The 27,442-nt window shown below is 36.2% G+C and overlaps 1 protein-coding gene across 2 annotated transcripts in view; it reads right to left on the bottom strand.

Annotated features, from left to right (window-relative positions):
- Positions 1-27,442, bottom strand: part of ZFAND3 (zinc finger AN1-type containing 3) — a 135,125-nt gene that overhangs the window by 95,304 nt on the left and 12,379 nt on the right. The window contains exons 1-3 of one of the 2 annotated variants that reach the window (XM_071428382.1): positions 8,646-8,664; positions 6,774-6,814; positions 4,930-4,956 (exon numbers count right to left, since the gene is read on the bottom strand). In XM_071428382.1, the coding sequence (XP_071284483.1) occupies positions 4,930-4,956; positions 6,774-6,801 (55 nt within the window). In that variant the 5' untranslated portion in view covers positions 6,802-6,814; positions 8,646-8,664. Of the gene's footprint in view, positions 1-4,929; positions 4,957-6,773; positions 6,815-8,645; positions 8,665-27,442 lie in introns of those variants that run through there. The other variant, XM_071428388.1, reaches the window with a different exon arrangement.

A 27,442-nucleotide genomic window follows, 5' to 3' on the forward strand; every position in this document is an offset into this window, starting at 1 on the left:
AAATGATAATAGTTATTAATTAAAAGGCATTCAATTTTACTAGACTGTGTTGGTGAAAAGACCCTTATGTGACAGGATAATGCTCCACTAACTTAAAGAAGCCATAAAGAAGAGAAAAAGAAGAACCTGTTCTACCTCAATACACAACATTTGAGTGGCAGCTGTGAAAGAAATTCTTTCTTCCACTAACAATTGCACAGAAACTTCACGGGTCTGTCCCCCATCAGTGCTTGCCCCTTCCCACTATTCCATCCAGGGGAACTTAAAGGAGGATGAAAAGGGACAAAATAATTGAGCACACCAAACCAGCAGCTGAGCCATTGGCCCTGTTGACACCCTTCATTGCACTGCTGTGTACACAACGCCTTCACACAGCCAGGTCCCAGGAAGGTGAGGGTTGTGCCTTCTACTCAGCATCTTCCACACCTTTTTATACAATGCACAGCCAAATCCTATCAGTATTGACACAAAGCAACACAGGAGCACTGTACTCTGCAGCTTCCATGCCATGACAATGTAGATATGGACACCTCAAGTCATGTTTTACTAACTTCACTCAACATGTGATCTGTATTTTACCCCAGCAAGGCTAGAAAGCTTCAGGTATCCGTCTGTCCCAAATTTCCAATTCTCCTGTATATACTGAGACCTAGGAAGGCACTGTATAAATATGCTAGATGATTTGGTTGATGTTTACTTTTGACAAATGTAAAATGATTAGTCCTAAGCTTAGATCATACAACTGTATTTAAATAAATTCATTTTCTCCTGATTTGTATTTCCCCTCTAAACCTTTAAGACAGGTTAGGGTTAAAAGGAGTCAACTAAAAATCCTATCCCAATCTTTCCACAAAATATTGCCCTGCTTTAACAATCCAAACAGAGCTACTACTCGATTTTTAATTTTTTTTAAAGTCAAAGAATAATGCATACTAACAGAGTAAAAGAAATGATTGGGGTCAGCAGTACAAATCAAGCGTATAAATAACTGAAGCAGTTTATCCAATTTTTTCTTAATTCCATTTCATGGTGACTCTCTTTTTCAAGCTTAGCACATATCTCACATTTCAAGCTTACTAATTATGCTAAGACATCTTTTTCCTACCAGGTTTACCCATTTAGAAATTCTTTGGGTACAGAGTAAAAGAGTAAAAGAAATTGAGTGTATGCCAAACAATATCTATGGTTATATCTGAAATGTTACATTCTTTACTAGAAGGTGCTCTAGAAATATGAAGCATTTTTGCTGCCACTGTAACAGCTATACAATTTTCCAAAGAAATATTTAGCTGCAAGCTTGACTGTGTAATAGAAGTTAAAGATGAAACTTGACTACTTTCAAACTCTAGTCAGTGAGGGCCATTTTTTGTAGCAAGCAGTCCATGTACTTCAAAGCACAAAGATGTGAATACAGCAGCAAATTCTAACCTAATGGAAGCAACAGATTGAGGCACTGGCTTCTATTAGGGGCCAACAAAGGGAATACCATATTGAAAAAAGAAATGTCTTGTGTAGTGGTAAAGAAAACTAGTTCTTAGTCATGTTTTCGAATTTCTGGAAACACTTCTTGCTGCTTTTCTAACAAAGTACTAAAACTTGTAGATACACATCAGAAATTACAAGTGTATGAAAAATACAAACATAACAGATTTGTATCATTCATTTAGGACTGAAAACTTTATGAACACAATGCCTAATCAAGCATAATTTAGTAATTACCATACAATAGGGTACAGCAAAAAAAGCATAAATTGAACTAGCAACATGCAAGATGCACCTGCTGAAAAGATTTCCAGTAAGCAAGCTGAAAGCTTGACTAAGAATCAAACCAGCAGTTAATTAACAGCAAAATCTATTTAGGCAGGAGCGCTGATTTTTGTCAGCTCATGCTTACAATAGCAGTCATTACTGCCAGACGTGGCAGCAATAACAGACAAGTTGTAAAGAGCTCCCAAGATTTACAAAAACTGAGAGAAAAGGAAATTGTACTATTCAATAAGTCTGAGACACAAAAACCTGCCAATTTTGTAAGCTCCAAAAACTGCGTGTGATTTAAGCATGACAAAATAAAGATCTGCTCAACAAAGGAGGAAGGTTAAGATATGCAAAAATATTAAGTAACTCTACAGTCAGATACCTGAGTTCAGGCAATAGGTGAATAATCTGACACTTCTAGATTCCGATGATAAATAGACATTAATATGTACTATGTTTCTTTTTCACTCCTTATTAGATCTTTTCAATGCAGGAACATAAAAAATACTATCAAAATTTCATAACAGCCTAGCACAGAGTTAAGCATATGTATTGAAAATACAAATGTGGTTCTAGCAATCCTGACTTTCTGCTACTATAATGAAGATTAAAAATTTCTAATTTTTTACTCATCGAGAATCCATTAATTAAAAAAAGATGTTTTACTTCAACCTAAAAATAAGACCAAACTATGAGTGGAAGCCTCTAAAACTCAGACAATTCTTGGGTTATTTGGCTGAGTTATCTTTTCAGTTTCAGTAATGCTGATCTAGTACTTTGCACAACATGAAAATAAATATTGCACAGCTGGATTAAGGGATAGATACCCACCTCTAGAAGTTCCAATTACATGTTCAGATAGAATGCCTATGATTTTGATTCACAAATCCATGAAAACTCTAACCATATTTTAAGTTCTTCCAGTTTTGCAATTGCATCTCTCCACCAAACCATCCAGTGCTGCACTTACCTTTAGCTTCACACACTACTGAAAAAGCTGAAATCCATTTCCTGTACCTCTCTTTCCATTGCTGATAGAACATAGCACAAATTAAGCCTTCCAGGCTCACAATCAAATGGATTAAAGACAGACTGCATTTTTGGGGGGTGATGTAAGTAGAAAGTGTAGTCTTATCATTTTCTCTATTTAAATTTTTGTTCTTACTCTGTAATAGTTCATTCTGTGACTGTTCCCAGAGGTTCCAATTAAAATTGAATTCTTGAGGTACCAGGTACTGTTTCGATGAATGCAGAATTCCTGCCTGAAAGATTCTACTTTATCTAGTGGCATTTCAAAAGGTACTCAAACAATGTCCCTACCTGAAGTTGATACTAGAACTTCCATAAACCTAATGGGAGCAAAGATAAGTTAATAAAGAGTACTTTTGAAAATTTTAACTTATCACTGTACTGTGTTTAATCACTCAAAATTCACAGTTTAGTGTATTGAAAAAAAAATGTTGCAGCATTCTTGAAAGATGTGGTGTCATTAAGGGAGATACTCTGGCCATAATTTACAATTTTACTTACCAGCCTATATTCTGACCAAAAGAATAAACATCAAAAAGCCTCCCAAACCCACACCACTTTACTGCATTTGTATTCTAGATGCATGGGAAGTCTGAAGCAACTATGTCTTCACCATCTAAAGAGCATATTTATTTGAAGCACTTCAATATGTAGGGTTACATTTGTTCTGTATCTGGAGACTCTGAGACATTGATAACACATGGTCAGCACTGAATTGGAGACAGAATGTTGTGAAGTACTTTGCAGAAGTACAATTAACTTGAAATTATTTCAGAGAAGCTCTTGAACATTTTAGAGTCTGTTGCTTCTCCAGGGTTTAAGTAAAGTCAGGTATTCCTTATTGGAACAAGTAGATGGTGTGAAGAGGAAGCAAAGACAGCTGAAGAGGGTAGCTAACTTCAAGCTCTTCTGCAATATTTATCAACCCTTATCTGCAAGCTAAGAACTAGTCTGTAGCAAAAGAACAGCAATTTTGTGGTTGTACAGAAGAGCTTAGTGAACTTTCTGGATCTACATGAACACACTGGGCAGTTACAGACAAAGGGCTGCATGTATCTGTGCAGTATGCAGCTCACTCTTGCCATGCACTTATCATTTCTTGCCAACAACTTATCTCAGTAATATCTCGTGAGCACTGTTCCCATGTTTAATGTACAAAAAAAGTACAAAAGATAGCCAAAATAAGGAATGTTAATCTCCCTGCCATATTATCTGGTTGCTTTTGCAGTTTGTTTCATCTTGCACAAACGTGGGTGAAAACTCAGTGAATTTATTTTGATAATAAATTTAGAAAACAGAAGCACTTGGTAAAACAATAAGGCAAATTGACATTACCCTCTGCTCCAATTCTGGGCTAATTAATCTGATTTATGTCAAACTTGATCATTTTTCCCCCAAGGGATGGGTGTCATTGTTTAGGAATGGAATTCCCAAATTTAGTGTCCCACTGAAACTCCAAACCATAAGCTGCTCCCTCTCTTCCCTTCCCCTAGTGGCAGGCTGGAGAGGAGAAGTGGGGGCACAAAGGTAAAGATCCCAGGCTGAGATAACAACAATTTACTGGAAACAGCAATGAGATAAGAAAAGGAACATTAACAGTGACAATATTAGTAACAAAAATGTACCAGAGAGAGGAAAGTGGTTCACATGCAAAATGCTCAGAACTGGCATTACCCAACCACTCCCTCTGCCAGACTTTCTTGATGAAGACAACCCCTTCTCCCTGGAGGAGTGTCCCGTTTCCCCAGCCCTGGCTATGAGGTGAGATGGTACAGAATAACCTCATGTAACCTGCACAAAGTAACCCTGTCCTGGCAGAACCAGAACTATGGGGAAGCCAGGAAATGCAGAAAAGAAGGCTTCATGATCATATATTTACAAACTTGTTGATAGTTCAGAAAGTCTGAAAAACCTGCTAAGATAGGGAGGTTCTGTGAATAAATCATACTGTACTGTAAACAGAACATTTCATCCCTTCAGGACTTGTTGCCCTTCTCCCCTAATATATGTAAGAAAGGAATGCTTACACAAATGTAAGGGTCTTTCCTGCAGTGTGTGTCTCAAATTATTTTTTTTTAAAAGGAAGACTGGATTCTTCCATCTAGAAAAAAATGATCAAAAAAAGTAATTTAAAGAGTTACTAACCTTTTTCATTGTGTGGATTTCTTTTTTCTGAAATAAAAGAAAAAGGAAATGATGGTCAAGAGAAATAGTCTTTTGAAATTTTCCCTCTGCTTCAACACATTTGAATAAATAACCTGCCATTTTAAAAGAGAAAAAAGAGGAACTAGTTTTCACACCCCTTCTCTGGAGTGCCTGAAACAGTGAAAAACATCTTTCAACACCTTACTTGCCTAAAATCTTGCTACCTGTGGTGGTTCAATTTACAGAAACAGGAGTACATATCTTTCTATATCAGTATGTAGCTAGAAACCCAGTATAGAAAAATATGCTAAAGCTATTTCAGTAACATCAGGGGAAAAAAATAAAAAATAGAAAACTGCTTTTATGTTGGAATGATGACACTGAGAGGTTTTGAGTTATGACTCCAACAGAGTTGGAGTAGTTTTAATACTACTTGTTGAAGGAACCATAGTTAAGATCTAAATAAGATAAACTTGTCTTTTTCCACAGCACTTTCTACAATACCTTTATTCCAACCACTAGCAGCTCTTAAGGTTACTAAAACACTTACAAAGACTTATGTCATTAAAATAAACAGGCTCTAAGGAACATCTTGAAAAATTAAAAACATAAGCTCTCCCACCTCCACCCCGCCAATCACATAAGGTCTCATCTTAAAATTTTACAGCAGAGAAAAATTAACTTTATCAGAGCTAATGGCATTTTGGAAAAATTGCAGAATAGAAGCCAGGAACTTTTCTTTTCTTTAAAAAGAAACAAAATTACAAACAAACAAAAAAAATCCAAACCAGTAAAAACCAAAAGAAAAGATGCTCTGTCTAATGCCTGGTCTGCTGGCTGTGAAGTGTTGGGTACTCTGCTAAACTCAGCAAATGAGGGATGGGCTGTTTTGATGTCACAGAATCAGAACACCTGCACTGCTGAGTACACAAACACAAGCTACTTACAGTGCTAGTATGAATATAACAGTCCTACTGAGTCAAATCAAAGACTTGTTTGTGAATGTGGACAGTAGGGAAAGAGTACAAGAAATGACTTATACTTTCTTCAATATACCATTTCCAGAGATCCATGCCTTTGGAAAACAGCCAGAGAAATACATTTTGCTAAACAACCTTTTAGCAATCTTTATTTCTCAGGTGTTTAAAGTTAAAAAAAACAAATTCCAGATCTTTTAAAATTTTATCTGTTGCCCCAAGGCAGTTAAAAACCATGAGCTATGACAGGACCTTAATTACAATTAAAAGTAAGCTTACAATACTAAGTAATACAAAAAAATTAATTCAGAAGAGCAAAGTTAGAAGCTGCTAACAGGAAAAGGTCAAAAACAATTCCTAAGATTTTACACAATAGCAATGACCTTACAATAGGAAAATAATATGAAGTAATTAGAACAGCCTACCAATGACTTACTGATGATTTAATGTTCAAGGGCTGCAAGTTAGAGGAAATGAAATGAGGTGTTCTATACCAACTTTTTATTTTAATTTTTTAATCCATTCTATATATCAGAAGTTATTACAAAATAAATCCTACAAAATTCCAAATTACAATTCAGACTTATGTGCTGTGGAAACCACATCATCCATACAGGAGTTGTGCTGGCAATGGGGCTCTGTAGTACAAGGATGTACCTAAATTCCCTGAACTTCAAGAATTAATTTTGATGGGTACATTTACACAAGAGGTTCTTGATTAGCAAATAAAGGAAGCACTAAAGGGAGGAAAATCTGATTACATATACACACTGAAGGAAAAGAAACCCATGCACAAATCCTAAGGGAGATGCCAACAATGTGGTTTCAATAATCTAAGAGAAACACAAAACCTTTTACTGCACTTACCAGCAAAGCATTTGGAACAGAGATTCATAGTCTTGCTGGACCTGGGGCAAAAAATAAAAAAAATAGAGCTAAAAAATTCATTATATTTCTAATCAATACAGGGAAGTTTTGGGGGCAATGAAGCAAGGGTACAGAGAAGGTAAGAACTTAAATGGCTAGGAATCAAAGGTAAGTGGCTAGAAGTGGCTGAACTAGAAACAAGAATATAGAAAAAGACTTTGTATGGTAACCTCTTTCCAAGAGTTTCCAAAATATGTCTTCTATACATTTATCTCATATATTAAAATAAACTTACTTTACCATTCAATATATATGTTACACATTCATCATTCAAATCTTTGTATTGCAATGTGACAATAATGATAGATAGGAAGCACCAATACATTCCATTTGAATAGCAGACTCCCCTTGGCAACAGCTCTGCAGTCCTGACAAATCCTGAATACAATACAGCAATGGAAAGATTAAAGTATTGTACTTATAAGGACACAGACAGATGTGCTCTTGGAAGTCTAGATGGAATGGTTTAACTAGTTATTACATCAAGCTTTTCATTACTACCCTCAGCTGTATTCAGCAGCAATTTAAAATAACCTGGCTGACTTTGCACCGACATGGACTAGGATAGTTCATATGATCCACAAGGGTGGCTCAGCTCTGAGGGCAGCAACCTTCAGCTGAGAGAAAAACTGCAGGAGAACAGCAGCAATATCTTAAGCCTCCCAGATGTCTACAAAGTGCATATGCAATTATGCCACAGGTGTTCAAACCTCAGAAAGTCAGTAGCCTTACCAAAAAAAAAAATTAAAATTTAAGGTTATAAGACCTCTCTAAGGCTCCAATGAAAATACCCAAAGCAATACACTATGTTACTCCCAGTTTACAAAAAGTTCTCTTCTAACATCCCATCTCCTTTACACAGTGACCTGGAGAATATTCTCTGAAGTTCTCTGTGTTGGATTATCTTTAGGTAAGAATGAACTGGTTTCTGTGCACACTGCCCAATACTTGATTTGTTCAGCATTCCTGAATCAACTCTGCCATTATCTACAGGCATTAACGCCATGCTGGGCAAGTCTGAAAGCACCTATTAACAGGCGAGGTTGCACCAAAACTGTCCATGCCCATAAGACCTTTTTTCCTCCTCAGAGCAGCCTCCAGCTGGAACATACAATTTAGCCAAATTAGTTGCACATTTCTCTCTAGAAAAATACATACAAAGAAACAACCGAGACTACCCAGAACAGTTGTTTTCTACCTCCAACCAAACAGGAAAGGAATTTTGAGAGATCTGAGTCATAACAACACATCAATCATAAAAAACTGCTTGTTACCTAGAGACAAAAAAATTTGACAACTTTTTCAAAGCAATTGTATCATAAATGAACACATATCAGAATTATAGATTCTCCCTGCCTGAATTTGCAGATGGTTATTTTAAATTACTTTCTAGTAACAAAGTAAACCCAGACCTGGTCAATCATATCTTGATATCAGTCACACCAAACATTACAGATGCTTTTCAATTCATGCACATCTGAAAGCTGGTTTACATCAGGCTCAAAAATTCTATAAGAACACATATCACTGGAGATTTGAGACAACCATTTGCCAGCTATAGCAAGAGCCATAGACACATGAAAGCTAGTTTTAAATGCAAACAGTATGTGCACAGGAGAAAAGTTAATTCCCAAGAAAAGAAAAGCAAAACAGCATTTGTAGCCATAGAAATATATCTTCAGATTGGTAGATACCCAAAGATTCAATGTGTTGGCAGTCTACACAGATTATCTACCTTCAAGAGAACTGCAATTAAAAGCAGCATGGTGAGTCAACACCTCCAGCATCAGTGTGCTGCAGTTCAGTACTCACTGCTTATGGGTTAGACCTTCTGGAGCAGCTCAATATGCCAGGCAGGACCTTCTCTGCAAAGCCATTAAACCCCAGGGGCAGCAAAGAAAAAGAAAGGCAGAGTTCAGCTGGTTCATACTGATGACATTGGAATGGGCAATGACAAATGTTTTCAGTGGTATAATCAACCATCTCAGCTGTTAAATATCAATCCAAAGCCTCATATAATATTTACTTATCAGCACACAAACAATGGAAAACACAGACACAAACACAACACAGAGCTCTGTGAAAAAGAGTCAAAAAGGCTGCCACGTACATCTAACACACAAAACTCCATGAAATGTTCTGTAAGGACAGCACTATTGGGCAAGTGACCTTGTAAGCCAAATAACACTGTTACAGTTTCAAGGATCACTTTCCCTTAGATCCTTGTATACACCTTTTCAAGGCATCCAAGGCAGTCTGAGGCTGCTACTAGGATGAGAACCCAAACCTTGAGTGGTTTTTTTATTAGTTTCTTTTACATAGCCACTTATGTGACAGCAGGTACACATAGCAGCACTACACTAGAACTAAGAAAAAAGCAAAGACAGAGTAACAGCATTGATCAACAATCAGCTTCTTTATGAAAATGCAATATTTATTTAGAGCAAAAGTTTTATAAAGAAAATGCATTACACAGTTTATGTACATCAAATTTTGTAGGTCAGTGTATGCCAAGTAAAATGTTTGACAGCCTTTTGCTATACTACAAATCCCTCCTCCCACTGCTAGGATCTCTTCTATTCAGCAGGCAAGGGTTCACTCACCAGACTTAAAACTGAGCAAACCAGCATATTGCTGTTCTCTCATAGAGCACATGTTAACCACATCACTGGTTTAATTATTTCTCAGTGACTACAGAATTCACCAGAAGCTCACAGTGCCAGGGAGGAACACAAAAATGTAAAATTTCTTTGTTCCCAACAACCTTCTCAAATATACCATACATCTGCAATATCTGTTATTTCTAGGGACAATTTTATTTGAAACACTAAAGGTTCTGGAATATCAAAGTCTTAATCACGACACAGCCTTCTGTTTCCACTTCATAGGAAAAAGAGGATCATGGATGACTTTTAGGGAAGGCAATACAATTCCTGTTTCTAGGAACACATAACAATATCATGACTGTAGTGGTGTATAAGGCACAGCAAAGCTAGAATTCTAAGCTAGCCCTGGCAATGAGAATTGTGTGGTTTAGACTGCAAGTCTTTAGGCTGACACCCAGCACTTCTACACCCTTCTGACACAGCTGGCTTGGGATGTGCTTCTGAATCAGATATCACCACAGTTTTTAACTGCACATATTATAGTAATTCCTAGATTTCCCTCATGAAAAGTCAGCTCCATGCTGAATAGCACCTCATCCAGCATTGCTCAGAGTATACATTTTATATGTACAATATCCCTAGAAAGTCATTTTTATACAGATAATTTATAATCTCTACTTGTACATAATTTAAGCTGGCATTCAGAAAGACATTCATATTTATAGATAAATCAAGTCAAATAGAGTGGCATTATCGCTGAGGCAGAATATATAGTTAAACCCTCTTTGGAGGTACTTCCATTTGTCAAAAAGAAATCATTTAACAAAAGTGTAACACAAAATCATTATGTAGATTGGAAACCGCAAGGTGAAGCAAGCTCAGAAGGTCAAGTGGCAGACTAAGTGAGGATACTTCAAGCCCAGAGGCTACAGAATGATTGCATGCAACAGTTCTGCAGGGTTTGGTCTGAAAACAGTGAGGGTATTAAAATTGCCTCTGCTGCCAAAGGAAGAAACCCACTCCCTTAACAACGTGGCCATGAAAGCAGTAGCAATGACACACTTTGAAAGAGAAGAAATTTACAGAAATGGGAAATCCTGGAAGTTCTACCATGTTTATACTTTAAGCAGGAAATAAATTGCATGTAAGGGTAAAAATAAAATGTGTATTTGAGACTCTCGAAACCATCATCCCTTACTTGTGCTGTTGTGCCTACAACTTGCCACAGCAAAGGGAACTATTTGAGCATTCAGACAGACATGCACACAGACCACTGTAAGGTCTCAACCTCAGAGAGATGCACATCTGCATCTCCACTTAAAGGTGCATAATGCAAACTGAGAGCCAGCAATGGGTGTTAAATAGCAAAAATCACATACTTCAAATCCTATATGTGCTCATATTGTGTACTACCATTGATATATAACTAATTGAGAAAACTAAAGAGATCGCTTGCCTGATTCCATTTTCATATGGTACTTCCCTTACATTCTTATAAAGGTGTGAAGTGGCTTTATCTGCTCCAAGAAGAGCACTTGATCCTATAAACTCAATTTTATGCTCTATCCTATCAATTGTTCCTTTTATTTCCTGCCATTTTACAGTATATCACTGCAAGGTACCATCCAAATCAATGCATATTCTACTCTGTCTTCACTGGAAGTTTGGTTTTCCTTCTCCCTCCTCTTCCAATAAATGACTACCAATACAAAACCACATTCAGAGAATGCAAGTGAATTCTAGCCCTAAATCTCAAAGAAACAACTGTTTGATGCACAGCAGCTCAATCAGAATAAACATAATCAAAAGACAATCTCACTCTGAAGATTCAAGAACAAGTCACATGTGGAAATTTTGTGCAGTCAAAGAGAGTTAAAAAGAAGTATACCAAAACTTGACTGATCTCAAGATACTCAGTCTCCAAAAACAAACTTCTGCCAAGAAACTTAGACAGGCACACCTAATAAATAATGAAGCAAAGGTTTGGTAACAGAATCCTCCATTTTCCAGCAGATGGTCAGGTGCTTCATAACTTCCCCATCCCATCTTTAGGACAAAAACAAAAGGAGACCAGAAACATTAAATCTAATACTAGCTTTACTCTACACAAGCGCCAAAGGGCAGTACAAAATGCTCAGTTTCACCTGTATTAGCACACCACCTAGACTTTTTAAGGTAATGGTGAACTAGTATTATTAGTGCAGATGTTCACCAATGACAAGAATTGTGCAGCTGCCTCAGAGTAAAAATCCTACTACTACATACAGGTATGTATTGTCAATGCTTGAAAAACAACACTAGAATAATTATAATTCTTTAAACTAATTTTTGTTCATGTGTCTTTTGATGATGGAAGAATAAGGATTTTGGAAAAAAAATGCTTTCATGCAGCATATGTGCATTAGACATTTAGTTTTAAAGACATTAAAAACCACAGATGCTAATTAAGTATGACTATAAAATCCCAGGTTCTGCATTTTTATTGGAAAAAAGCCTTCCAGCACATCTAGTAGTGGTTTGTTACAATTCAGAAGTTGCTATGACTTGGTAGCAGGAAAACATATCTACTTCAGTGTCCCTGTAATTGCACTGGTGATTAAATGCAGCATGTTAAATGCTTCTTGGTCCCCTTCCAGCACAGCAATTACAGCGGGATCACAGCGCCACTACACCACAAATGTGTATCAGCCCCTGAATGATACCTGTCCAACATTGTCAGGGGCCCTATGTTTGAGAAAGATTAACACAGTATGAATCATGTAATTAATTAGTTAAAACTACAAAGATACTCCCTCTATGCTCAGCACATACTGTATCATGCATTTTGCAACTTAGGACGACTATACTCATGTTAAATCAATGCATTTATACTACTGTAGTTAATGATCTGTCACCATTTCCATTAGAAAGCAATTTTCAAAGCCTTAGACCTCTACTAAGAATTCACTGTGAGCTGAATCCTGGCACAGGGCAAAAGCAAAACCAGAGCAGACACATTTACTTTCATCCAAATAAATTAGAAGGATTATTTATTATTAAAAGAAAATCGATCCAATTCTGTATTTCCCTGACACTTTTCATCATTCATTCAGAGCATCTAATGCTTCACCTTGTACAGGAGGGAGGTTAATTAGGCTGTGTTAATAAGATCCTCCATTGTTCTTTGAAAGTTCTATATATCCTGTACATTACCTTCTGAAAAAAGCCATTTTACTTTTGTAAATCAGAAGTCACCTCACTGATTTCATATATGTTTTATATTTGATATTTATAAGTCCTTTGTAATTTATAAGCTTGTTAAGGGAATATGGGCAAGTTTTTTGGGGCAGCTTAAACAATTATTAATATTTTTAAACTGAGATAATTCAACCATTCTTCATAAATGATGCATGCCAAATTCCTTTCAAATTAAAGAGCAGAAGTGGAGCGTGGCAAACACAGGTGGTACAGAGGTACAGAGAACTCAGCAATGAGAAAGTCACATGCATTCAGAAACAGATTTTTAAGTGAACTAAGATCTGAAATTAAATATCCCATCAACGCACTCAAAATCTACTTCATCATCTGTTCTATACCTATATGCTCAGGGTTAAGAACTTCAATTAGAAAAGTGTTATCAGTAACATTTTTTATGATTACAGCTACTACAGGGGGTTGTGCTTTAAAAACATCAGTATTCTGGTGTTGGACTTATTTTCACTACAAACAATTTGGATGTTGCTTATCTGAAGATTTTTATTAAGCTGCTGAAAATGATGCTTCAGTCAGTGAGCCACATGTTCTTACCTCAATTTGAACTGAAATGGAGGGCAAACTTTATGAACTTTACAGTGTACTAGTGGAATGTCCTTCTGGCAGCTTTCCACACTCAAAAGATATGTTGGTGTGCTGATATCCCAATGAAGTAGCTGGATCCTAGTTTATTATTTTTTCCAATGGTTACACTAAAGCATCCTTTTTAAACTCCATGACTGAAAGACTTTTTATGCTTTAAATACATAAAGACACTGAAGTGCTCAGCTGGAAATTAGTCCAGAAAAGAGCACAAACACACAAGTGGTAAGATGGGAGAATGTGGAAAATAGTGCAGTACCTTACAAAACACACAGAAACACTGATAAGAGTTTTCACTAAAGCCTTCTCCAACAATTCTTAAAATAAACTGCAAAAGAATCCAGTACATTTAAACAAGCCAAGACAGATTGTAAGAACTTCAATCTGATTCATCTGGGTTTCTAGCTGAGCTTACAACGTTGTTGCCCTCCAGTCAAAGCTAAATGGTTCATATTCCCATGAATACACAACTCTATGCTTTTAAAAAAACAATCTCAGCAGCAAAATCATATACCAAACATTGCTCTGATAACTCTTCAAAAATCTTTTTCAAGATGTGTAGCCTACTATTTAAAGGACAATTAAGCATTTAGAATTCTAAGAGTTGAAGCCTTTAATGAAGTAGGAATAAAACTTGAAAGTTGTGAGCTACACACCTTCCACCAATTCCTCAAGGATATTATTTTGCTGTATATTGCAGGTAATAACTAACATTGCCCTATGACAACACAATCATCCTCCTGAGATTTACAATATGAGATATTAACTCTATCTTTTCCTTCAGATCAGACACTACAATAAATGCTCTGCTGATAAGCACCACTCAAAAATCTATTCCATTTCTGTTATTCCTTTTACCACAGGAGCAGTAAATAGACACTAAATAGTAAAACATTCTTAGGAAAAAAAAAGCAGTTGGAAGAAACCTCAAGAAAGAAACTGTTTTGTCCCTGGACTTAAAGGTATGGGTAAATACATATCAAACTTTGCCAGGAAACCCTCCTAAAATACTTCCTGACCTGAACTGCCAGATATAGCATAGAAAGTAGGAAAATGTTTGATTCTCACTGATTTTAAGCCCAGCGTGTCTCTTCTGTACACAAATGGATAGCAAAGCATTACATTTTTTTAATCAAAGTTCTTTTTCTATGGCACAAGTACACTTAGGAATGCCTGCCATTATGATGGCTTAGAATGGTTAGAAAGTTTGAATTCTTGGTGTGGGGGGAAAGGGGAATAACTTTGCAAAGTATTTCCAAGACTGCAGGCTTTATGTCAAGTAACATTTAAAAGGACAAGGTATGTAAACTGGTTTTAAAATGCTGTGGTTGCTTTAGTATTAACAAATCACGCCAATAAATTCTGGTATAAATATTGTGCCATGTGTATTCTCTCAAAAGCTAGCAGAACACCAAAATTATAAAACAAAGTACTTTGTTGCAGAGCTCTACATTTCGTGTCTAACAAGTCAAACATTAATCAAGCAAAAAGAAGTTGCAAGTGTTGACCATCCTAAACATGGAGAGAGAAGGCACATGAAGGTGCACTATATGCAAAAGATCTGACAGGATGAGTTAGAATCCCAACCATTATTTTGACTATTCATTTCTATGAGTTAAAAACACAGGAAGCTAGGTTCAGAAATAAAGCAGCCAAAACCAAGAGGACAGAGTATTCCTTGGACAAAGCAAGAAAGCATTACTATTCTGAGATGGGTAAAGAGCTGTGATCTATTTGGACAAGGCTGTCCAGCAGGATCTCTCACCTGCCTAGACAACACCAAAAAGCAGCAATGAGAGATATTTTGTTAATGAGAGACAAACTCCCTTTTATGGTTCTCTGTACTCCTTGGTTACTGAATCCTTCTGGAACTGCACACCATTATAGAATTGTGGCACTTCTCAAAAAGCAGCTGAAGAATTTGGACAACATGCCTGCAATCCTATCTTACTACATTATTCATAAACACATCTGAAAGAAGGTTCCAGTATGGAAGTTAGCAAGTTAGCAGACATTTTTCCTCCTCCCCATTTAAAACAGGTTTCAGTAGTCCCCAAAAGTTTACCTGGATGTTCACCATGGGAAATTCACTTTCTTTGATCCTAGCCTGCCTTATACCCAATTGTACAGTCAAGAAGCAATAGGACTCTTACTCTGGTCACTGCTGCCTCTACACCTGACTGACTACACACAGACATTTTCAGCTCTCAGGTGTGAAAATGCAGCTATGTCTGATGATCCTATTTTAGAAAACAAGAGTACTTCAGCTCCTTCTCAGGAATCTGAATTGTATTAAGATCCTAATGCCTACATTAGGAGCAATCTGCCAGTTAACTAAACAAAACATTCCTAGAAGCAGATCTACCTACACTGTCAGATAACAATTCCACCCTGCTGTTACAATAGCAGAAAAATAAGACAAAGAAAGTAGGAAAAAAAACCACATTAAAAGTCACTTTTAAAATTGGAATGAACCACTCAAGACTATCTTACTCTTAGCAAAAGCAGGTTTACATGTTCATCTTGGTCATCCCAGAATTTTGGCCAACTTCCAAATAGCTCTCAGGTGGACGTCTGTCCCTGATTTTCTGTCTGTCAGGTATGAGAGGCTCCCACCCTCAAAAGAACCATCCCAGAGTAAAGAAACAGAGTGTAACTCTCTTGTATACTGCAGAAATCTTATGAATTAATGTTTTCACCAACACATTACACAAAGTCTTGGCTCAGAATGACACTTTGGAATGTTTAACCTTGAGAAGAGATATCCTCTCATAAGTACTTTGAGGTTTTCTAACAGTTCAGCATCATTCCAACCAATACAGCATTTCTAACCAGCATAAAACTGCTTATAAATAATTCTTTCACAATGTTTCTGTGTTAAACATTCAACTTCTAAAGCATCTGAAAAAGACTAAATAAAACAGGTAAAATATAGGACAACAAAGAGTTAAGGAACAAGCCAACATAAACATGTTTGGTAACACCACTTCAAAAAGCAAACAAACCCTCAAAAAAACCCCAAAACACTATAAACAAGAATTTGGCTGATAATAACAAAGACTTACACAAAGCAAGACATTTGATAGGCTGGAACCCAGAGGTCCATTGACAGCTCATATAAAGCAGCACCCTCTTTTCAGCAGTGTTCAGTACAAAGTTGCTTTCTCAGGAGCTTCTAAGACACAGTGGATACTGGCCATGGAAAGTGTCTTCAGCCTCCAGATCCTTCACTTGCTGAAGGGGTTTGCTCTATGAAATATTCCAAATCTGTCCATTCAAAAACATTTCCAAAAGTGGGGGGTGTAGGAAATCTGCACAATTAAGAAATCCAAAATGAAATGGAAGTGCTTGAGAGACTTGAGTAGTTTTTTTTAGGGGGAAGGGGAACATTATTTTGGTTTTTTTGTTTGGTTGGTTTTGAGGTTTTCTGAAGCTGTGATTAAAATATTAAATATGAAAGATATTTTAAAAATCTGAAAATCTCATCTCCTCCCTGCATCCTCAACACAATTTCCAAGACCTGACCTTGACCCAGGGAATGCTGCTCAATGCCATTCTTTTTTTCAAGTAAGGGATTTTGGAAAGTTACTGCGTTAACAATGTTGTAGAGTTCAGTAACTGAACTGCAAGTAAATGTGCTCTTTTGCTCAAATCCTATGATTCATGTGCCCAGGAGGAACAACTGCCTTTAACTCTACTTTATCCAGCTATGTTATCTGAAAATTCTTCTCAATTTTACTTTGAATAGAAAAATGCTGAAAATAAATTTAACTGGGCTAAAGAACTACACATTAAAAAATAGATTGTAATAAACATCCTGAGCATATGACACAAGCCAAAATGTCCAGAATTTGTGGTTGAAAAATAGGAAACAACTTTAAAATAATGTAATGCACCACAATGTCTATGTGCTGCATTTTCCAGCATTCCGAATGCAAATGCATGATCACCAAGAGCAATTACAATAGGAATAGTACTCCACGTTTTTTCAGAAAAAAAAAGCATCTTAAATACCCCACTACAATTCTAGAAAGAGAAAAAAGGTTATTCATTAAATGCAGATTTTAAACCTGCCTATCACTGATATAATATGAAATACTAAAATATTATTAAATCTTCTCATTAGCTACAGTTAGGTTATAGGTCTGGCTGCTGGTCTTTCTGTAATTGTAGCCATACAATTTGATTCTACTATAGAAAAATTAAGTTTATTAAGTTACTGTAGTAAAGCTTTTTCAAAACACAGATTAAGCGTATTCTATGCACTCTTTTAGTAGACAGTTTTCCAGTCTTTGCTATTTTCTTTTATCACATGTTAATTCAAGTTAACATGCACCTGACTCACTGAATAAAACTGACATACCACTAGTCTATGTTTATTCATTTCTTACAGACAAAAACTGAAACTCTTCAAACAAACACCCAAAAAAAGAACAACTCTCTGTTATTGGAAAGCTTACAGCATAAACCTTTCCATGTTTAACTTTCTCTGTAAATAATGCAACAAAAGGAAACAATTAAATAAAAGTATTTTGAGTCTTAATATGTAAATGTTAATAATTATAGAGATGCGTTTCTTCTTTTAAATCAACACCTTTCTATTCTGTTTTGCGGTAGTATGGTCACTACTACTATCATGGCATTGATCAGGGAGTCAACAGCATGTAGTATCTTCCATAAGAACTGAAACAGAATGAGCACAATACACAAAAAACAACCCAGACAGAATCAGTGCTGAACTGAATCTATCAGACAAGTGTCACAATGTCATAATGGAACACTGCCATTTTTATGCTAAACTATTCTGAGTTTCTTATTTTTGCATCTTTCAACTTTCTATACCTTTTCAAAATATTACATAAAATTACATTTCTCAAAATTCTAAAAGGAAGCAACAGCATTTTTTTTCCACATACTCAGATTTGGTAGTTAACATAGCTATCCCAGCAAAACACTGTTAATTAAAATATCCAAGTGCTGGGGATCTTGTCAGAATCCTAAATTGCTTTGTTTCTGACTGTGACCAAAAACTGTTCTCTGTGCATGTTCAACTGCAGCATGCCTGAAAATCAATCCCTTATATTCCACTATGAGCATCTGTACCCACTGAAGTAGAGAAAGGATCGGTGAAAAGAACAGATTCACAGATACATTTTAAGAATCTTTCTCCATACAGTCTGTCATCTCAGGCTTAAAGGACTCACTGTTTGAAATTTTAACTAACACTCACCACTGTAAATGCAGCTGCTGTTATCCCTGACACAGAACAAATTATTCCTTGTGCTGTCAATCAGCACTGCTCACCATCCAACAATCTACTACAAGCATATTCTAATCACTTTCGCATGGGCTAACTTCCAGCTACCCCCCATCATACCTGGGCATTTGTTAAATCGGAACCAATGGCATGAACATCAAACTCTGTTATTTAATCAATTACTACCTGAGAAGACAGTCAGATCTACAACAAACATACTCTCTAATCAGAAGTTTGATCTTTATTTTCTTAAAGGTATTATGGTGAATTGGGTGCAAAAGAAATAATGCAGGTGTTATGATATGTATGCAACTACAGCCAACTTCAAAAGTATCTCGCACATATAATTCCTAAAATCACTTATTTTCCTGAGAGACGTTTACGAGCTCGGCATGTGTTAAATCAAAAGCATTTCTAAGAGAGACCAGCTGGGTCCCACAGTGTTCACTAATACAGGAGGTGACCTATCAGTAAATATTCTACCTGGCTCTTTTGAGCACATCCTATGAAGAATGGGCAAATTGTTCCAGTGTATCTAATTGACCTACTAAGAGAAAATGGACCAGACTCCAAATCTCAGTTTAGTTCTTGGCAAGAGTTCAGTTATTTTTAAAGTCTCGAGAACTTTAAAAAAAATTTCAGATATCAAAAAAATATCAGATATGGCAATAAAAAAGCAGCAAAGGAAGTTGGGGAGAGACTGCTCATCTTTTATTAGATTGTGCTCACTTCCCCTTAGCCTTCACACTTAACCAAGGTCAGAAAATTAAATTTACAGTTTGTTCAATAAAAAAATGTTAATGACTCAGTATACTTACCAAATACAATTGGTCTAAAATCCATGGATTGTACCCAGCACCCTTAAAATGATGTGGCATCACAGAAAAGTACCCACAGAGGTAGGAGTTAACATAATGCCTATCTGCTGCATTAACAAAATCTGTACTCTGGGTCTCTGCTAGTTTGCACTGAACATTTATAATTCTCTAGGTACTCTAACATCTGTGAAACATTTTACAACTCAAACTATCAGCACACATGGGGTTCTGCTGGTGTAAACACAGAATCAGCTGAACTACTAGAAACACTGAAAAGAATTTAATGTATAAAGGAAATGCATTACAGAAGCAGGCTACCACACTCCAGTACCAATGGGTGAGTCACAACAGGACTTAGAGCAAGTTCTGAAGTCCTTCCCTCAGCTCTACAAAACCCAAGTTAGATACATAACCTGCTTACACTTGCATTGCAAGGTTCCAGTGAATGCCATCTGCAGTGGGCACTACCAGATGATAATTTTGACTGCAAATGCCCATGTCTGCAAATAAATCTCTAGGGAAGAAATACCATTCACCAAAATTAGCATTCAGTAATCAAATACATTTATTGATGTGGTAGTTTTTTGTGTTATTAGAAGGGGAAATGCTGAATACTGTATTAAATGAAACTGGATCAATATTACAACTTAGCATATTACAAGATTCAGTATCATGTAAGTAAAACAACCCAGAAAACTTAGCCAGTATAGAAAATAAAATATGAGCAATTACAGAAGCATGTATCTGTTTGCCTCCTTTTTACACTGTATTACAAGAATCCTGGTCTACTTTTTTCTGCTTTTCTTTTTGGCACAATAAAACTAGCAAATCAGAAGGTGAGAGAATGAACACATTGGAAGGTGTTATTCCCAAGCAAAGATTCTATAAAAACAAATATGAATACTTACTATATTTAAATAGAATGTGAATCATTCACAAAATGCTTGAGAAATGCCGAAGTGAATAAAATCATACTTTTTACTCTTCCTGCTCCCTCAGTAATGGTTTGCAGGAACTCCCACTTCTGCTCTTGAGACTTTACTAACTTCAGCAGAAGCAAAGAAGTAGGCCCACCAGATCTACTGAAAAATTTCAGTCTTTAAGTGTCTCTATAAATGTTAAAACAACAACAGAATAAAAGCAAGTGAGACACTTTCAGTAATCCCTTTTTAAAACAGTAAGTGGCTTAGTATTTTCAAATGGCTGGGGCTTCAGATTCCAGAATTTTATTCTCCTCCAAATTTCATTTGCAGGTCATCTGAGAACTCTAATTATTGTAAAATTGTAAAACAAATATTGTAAAATATGTAACTGTAATCATAGATAAAGCTTTTGCTTTTCTATGCATCACATAAAGAATTTTGTTTCCCTGTATCTTAAAAGTTTAAAAAATGTAACACAGCTTCTTTGCTGAAGTCAGCTACGACAGATTAAATGTTCAATTTAGTAAGAAAACACTAAGGTCCATGGCTTCAATGAGATTATGTAGAGAGAAATATATATACGTATGTCACAGAATAGTCTGAGTTGGAAGGGAACCACAAGTCCAACTCCTAAAGTGACTGGCCCCTACAGGGATTGAACTCATAATCCTGGCATTATTACCACCATGCTCCAACCAAGATAGAAATATACATCTCTAGATAGATAGACAAATAAAATATATATTTATATGTATATATGTATATTTGTCTTAGTATACTGTTAACGTTGTCAGTTTGTGGCTTGTGAAATGTGTTCTCTGGAAACCTGAAATTGACTAGAAATCATATATTCAAGCAGTCAGCTCATGGCCTTTGTAATGTAAGAGTACAAAGTAATATAAAGATATATTGCTTAAAAGTCATTTTCTCTAGACAACTTTCTAAACACACATTAAACCTTCGCACATGAAATAAAATGCCTTAAAATTATGAAATATGTTCTTCCCTGTTACAATACTTACTCTAGGGGAAAAAACCCAACAAAAAGCCACCCAAAAAAGCTCAAAAATCCAAAAATCCTCTTATTTCCCCAGCTATCTTATGCTATTTTTGCTATGAAAGCTTATTTTCTTACTATTTGTGAACCAGCAACCAATACTTTCCTAAATCTTCAAGATGTAAATAGAATTATAGCTTGCATTTGACTGCATCACCTGTCATAGTTTACCCATCAGCTACAGCAACCATCACTGTAAGCAGTTTCAGAGAAATAAAAGTTATATTCAGTTTTGTATTTTTGCTACAGTGCAAGAAAACCATAACTACACTGCAGGTTTCATTTTTCCTTTGTAACACCTATACTAAAACTGGTCACACAGTGTGGGCAAGGTTTGTTCCTGTAATACAGTGTGAACATTTCATCCCAGAGCACAGTGTCCAGAAGCCTCCTCAATAATAGTGACAAAATGGTCCAAAGGAAAAAGAAGAAAGTTTTTGAACTACCTGCTTCTTACCTCTGAGCTGCCAATGGGACAGACTGTCATATCTGTCTCTCCATGTTCTGCTTTGTGCTCCCTAAAGGTGTCTTATTTTGAATCATCACTTTCAGCTGGAATAGAAGCATTACATCTATGGTTTAAAAAAAAAAAAAAATCCTCTGAATTGGAATACTCAGCTGAATACTCTGGTCTTCATTCTTCAGCGAAGTTCCCTGATGTACACTGATGTACAAAGCAATGCACTTATACATCAGGCCCAAAGGTTTTGAAAATTTTTATCTTACTATTATACAGCTGAAGGTCAGTGACTGCAGCTGTACTTCTGGCATTTATAGCATAATAAGAAAAGAAAGTATGATTTTATAGAAGTGTCTCAAATAATTCAAAGGCTGCTTAGGGGAAGGCAAAACACCTCCAAAAACATTAGCCTTCTCCATAAAAACTGTTTTGTATGAAAGCTTTACATTCTGTTGATACCACATGTAATTAAAAGCAGAATTTATGTGGATGGAGTAATGTGGGTTTTTGCACTACTGACTCATCTTCCAAGTTACTGAGGCTTTTGAAACTGTACTGAATCAAACATCACACCCTGCAATGTCAGAGCTTACAGCTTGTCTGGACTCACGGACTATTTCTTACCCAGTTTCTTATCCACATCTCACTGACACTAGAGGGGCTTTTTTGGGTGCATTGATTATGGCAAACACAAAAATATTCCAAAGACCTTTCAAACTCACAGGATCAAATGTCAAACATATACTAATGACAGCTATTGTCCCTGCCCCTTTGCCCTGCCACTTCTCCTCTGAATTTAACAAGGAAGTATGGGAAATTGAAAACCTGCTGATTCAGGATACTCAAACTTAAGCATATTTTAAACACCTTTTTTTTTCTGTTACCATCATCTAAATTATTCCCCTCACACCAGTCAATGTGTTCAGTAATCCTGTCTTGTCCCCTACTTCAAACAATTTATTTGATCACTCTGATCAGGAAAAATCCTAATGCTACCAGTGCTGCCAGATTCCATGAGATACTCAAACATATCACACAAAGAGGCTGCAGAGAAACTCACATAAGAGTTAAAATGCAACAGAATGGACCCGCTACATTTAGAATTTCCAAATTCTTCCCTCAAACTTGTAGATTATTTTGCAGGCTGTAAACATACTCATGCAAAAATCCACAAAAGAAAAATTACTGTATCTTTTTGAAGCACAACAAATACTTGAAGGCATTTCTAGCTCAAAACTGAAAATAAGTCAAATGATGCAAAAATTTGGTATACTGCTATGGGGTCTGTCAAAAAATAGTCATAATAGAATGTGAACATAATGCTGATGAAGTATTTCTTCCAAAACAGTTTACAATCAGAAACAATAGCAGGTTACTGTGGCATGATGCATCTTACCAAGGGGGAAAACATTTATATTTTAGTACACACACAAAATGATCTCTGCCAGTAATTAAACACATAAAAGAGTAACTAGTAAGAAGTAAAAAAACCAAAGCCTGCCTTAGGAAATTATTAAATAAGTATCATGAAACTACAATAAAAACAACTGCACTCCTGTCCACAGTCATAGAAAAACATTTCATATGGATATTAAGAAATATTAATGTCACTATGTATTTATTACTTATTTTCAGATGTGCAAACCATGGACAGAACCATAGTTAGTTATTTCATGGCATTCCTTTAAAATGTTCTGAACTTTTAACACAAGACTGAATGTGAACTACAGATTGCATATACAACAGTTTTTATTGCCAACTAGGGAAAAGATTAAAATGTAAAACTGCATCATTTATTCCTACATCTAACTCTTTTCAGAGTTGTTTAAAGCTGGTTCAATATTAAACATATCCATGTTTTCTAAAAGAAATGGACGACACAACAACATTTTAAAAGCACTTAGGTCAAATCATACATAAGCCTATCCAGCGCTGACTCTGCCACTGAAGTAAATCACCCCACTAAGATATTCACCACAGTTCTGGCTCTGGATTCAGTCCTACAAACCTACAATCACTGTTTGATCACATTACGCAAGTATGGACCGTAATGTTACATTTTCAAAGGCTCCCAAGTGTCAAGGGGGTTTAATACACAAGTCATTTAAATGCTTTGAAATAATTTCTTACATTTAGATTTTCAGTGAAGGACACTCAGTTACAAGAACTATGTTTGCTTTGTTACTCATGAAAGATAGTAAGTTTTTTTGGTTTTAAACCAATCACGTTATTTTCAGGGCATCTCTAACTAGATAAAAGTCCCTCCCAGGAAATCACTCGAAAAATTCAAGTTGCACAAGGAAAAAGAAATACAACAGACTCTATGATTCTATATCAGAATTCAGTTGTGTTTCTATCAGTCTTAAGCTTTTCAATATTTCAAAGTGTACAAAAACAACCTCAGCAATAGAAACATAGAAGACAAGACTGTAATACTCTCTAGAATGAAAATACCCATTGATTCATGATTTCTATCAATGTAAAGTAATATTTTTCCATTTTCATGCTCCAAGGTGTAGTGAGAACTTCTGGCTTTTTTCTCAAAAATCTCTTTCAACCTTATGCCTTTCAGCTTCATCCTCACTCCTCTTAATGACATAAGGGAGGGAAAACAAAGCTTGAGCTCTTTCTTACTGTTTGTCTCCCGAAGATGGAGTTTGATAATATCCATCCCCTGCAACAAAAATTATTCTGTGCTTCCTCTAAAATTGAGCTCAAATGATTCCTCACAGGTTGTACAGTGTGCAAGCAACCCTGCCTTCTGCTCTTACCTATGCAAATTTTGCTACTCTAAGTAGCAAGTCACCATACAAATTCTGCTCCTGTAAGTAGCAAATTATATATCCAGCGGAGATCATTCACCATTCTTCAAACAAACCTTCCATTCATAAATCTCCATATGTTTGCAATAGGATAACAAATATTTTGATTTTCAATCTCCTCTGCATTTTTCCCAGCTTTATACTTTTGTAGCTGAACTCATTTCTATCTCTACTAGACCCAGGTATTTCCTGGTCTTTGTTGTATCACACTTCTTTTACGTGCTTGGAAAACCAATTCCATTTTAGGATTTTAAACTACTCTAGTGCAAAACACACTGATTTATTAAGAGTTGATAATTCTGCATAATGTCTACTTGACAGATTGTTTTTTCCAGTTTAGGGAACTTTTTGTGTCTCTATAGTAGAAATAAATATTTTCATGTGATTGGTGTTCCAAGTTTAAGTTTAGTAGAGTGGAAGTATTAATGAAAAAATTATTTATCTTACATTTCGGTCTCTCTGTGGCAGCTCTGAAAAGCAGAACGTACATGGCTATTACTTGCAAATTGTAACAAATCACATGAAGCTCAAAGAAACAAGCAGAAGCTGTTCTTTTTTGAAAAACCCAGCATTTCCTACTTATCATCTAAGTAATGCAGCAATATATGAAAGTGTTATTCAAGAATCTAGCAAAACATAAACAAAACCTGCTAATCTCATTTCCTCTCAGCATCTAACTAATGAGAAATGCAACTAAGTAAACACTAGGCATGCTAAACGACAGGGGGGTTAGTTAAGTGTTTAGGTCAATCACCAAATGTGCTATCAACAGCAGTAGGTCTTGTTTGGAAACAACTTTGACATAACCAAATCTGTTCAGCTAATCAGTGATCCACAAAACTAAACTCCCAAATTTAAACAGACCAATCTACATCAGCCCACTTTAGCATTTTAAACATGCAAGTTCTGTTAATTCATACTATTAATTGAAGAGAAGTACATCAAAACTACATAAAACCCATCAGCAGCCTCTTTTAAGTAAATAATCAGAATCTCTCAAACATCTTAAACCTTATCCTCCTATGTCCTACTGACTCCATCAAGACTTAAAACAAAATTGTAAAAAGCATTGGTGCTTACCATTCTGTAATGTGTTTCTTGCTGTAATAATTCAATTGCACATAAGCAGTGAGGTTTTTTCCTAAAGAGTTTTAAGTCGTATGTGGAGAAGTTTGCAGTGTCTACATAATAAGATAGACTGCACTTTGTGACTAGCCACTTGACATTTTCCTTATAAATTTATAACTAAAGCCTTTATGCAAGTGCAGCAAAACTAAAATTTAATGACTGGAGGGCAGACATAACAAGGTCACCCAAACCTATTATATTCTTTCGTTGACAAAAATAAAAATACCTAGGTTTTTCTTTTGTACTTGGAGAACTTAGAAGAAAAGGCAATAAGGGAACTAAAGGAATGACCAAAATATGAACATGCTTTACCCTCCCCCTTCCTATCTCCTTTAAAGTTTTGCCAGCCTAAATTTATTCTTGAATGTAGATGTTTGCAGACAGTCTTTCTCACATGGTGCCTTGGAAGCTGAGTCAGGAGCTCTTATTCCACTGCTGATCAGGTGAAAGCCCCTTAAGCAAGACCACAGCTACTACAGAAAGCAGTGTGGACCAGCTCTAGGGGCAGCTCACTCTTCTCCACTATGTTTGCACTGGTCATCTCTGATGGAAAGTGGAGGAAATGAGCTGCTGCACGTGTCCTTCAGTGGCTGACAGGTCAGGGAACAGCACTTTCTAAAAAGGGAGTCAGTCAGATGTGAAGATGGGATGAGACCCCCTATGTAATGCATTGTGCCTGTCTCCTATTTCACACAGCACACTTCCCAGGTCTCAGACAACTGCATTTCAATTACCAGGGTAAAAAGAATTCAGAATGCACATTTTGCTTTAAAGTTCAAGGGTTTTAAACATCTAGTAGAAAAAAAAATCCTTCATCCTACATCCTTCATCCCATGACAGGAGAAGGAAACCTTCACACAGGGTGATATTTTGGCTTTTCCATCTTCAGTGATCCACACTAATGTAAACTGTAATCTTCATAGCTGTCATTTTCACATGGTAGCTTCTACTATTTTCTAAGTGTTCGAAGTAGACAGCCTAGAATTATTTACATGAACAAAAACAAGGGCATCACAGCACTCAGAGAAACTACTATTAGTCACATCATTTTCCTATTTTAGAATAACGTGGAGAAATTGTGGGAACAAGCCTCAACTTATTTTCCTCTAATAATGGAGACTGAGGGAATAAATCACAATCACTACATTCATTTCATCCAATTCCGACAGTGGGAAATCAGGGCCAAGTCAAATATTTTATTGTCATGCATGCAAACAGCAAAGGCTCTTTCGTTAGAGCAGCTTTTTATGCATCTCTGAAGGCAATCTCAGGCAAAGGCACAGTAAGCAAGCAGAGTGATCATTAACAGCAAGTAACACAAATGAGCCCCGAAACCTTACCTCATCCTGAACTCTCATCCAAGCTATGTGTAACCTTCTCAGTACACAAGAAGAACAAGCAAGTTTTAACCACCCAACCACTGGGCCAGGCTGCAGCTGCAAACTGCAACTCTACTGCTTCAATAACTATGTCAAATTAATGCTGAATCCTAAACACAAGCAGGAGTTAAAATAAGCTTTAAAATTTAAGCAAGCAGCACTATCAGCCCATAACTCTTCAATCATCTCTAGTCTTCAAGTAAAATAAAAAAGAAAATCTGGTATTTCCATGATTCTGTCTGACTTTAGGCTTATAATCATAAAACTGTGCACCTTCTTCAGCTGTATCTTTCCCACATGGAAAGCCCCTTATGAAAGAAGCCCC

The sequence above is a fragment of the Agelaius tricolor genome, unplaced genomic scaffold, assembly GCF_023055355.1.
Source record: "Agelaius tricolor isolate 1412-34295 unplaced genomic scaffold, bAgeTri1.0.p SCAF_1, whole genome shotgun sequence".
NCBI classification, from domain to species: Eukaryota; Metazoa; Chordata; class Aves; order Passeriformes; family Icteridae; genus Agelaius; species Agelaius tricolor.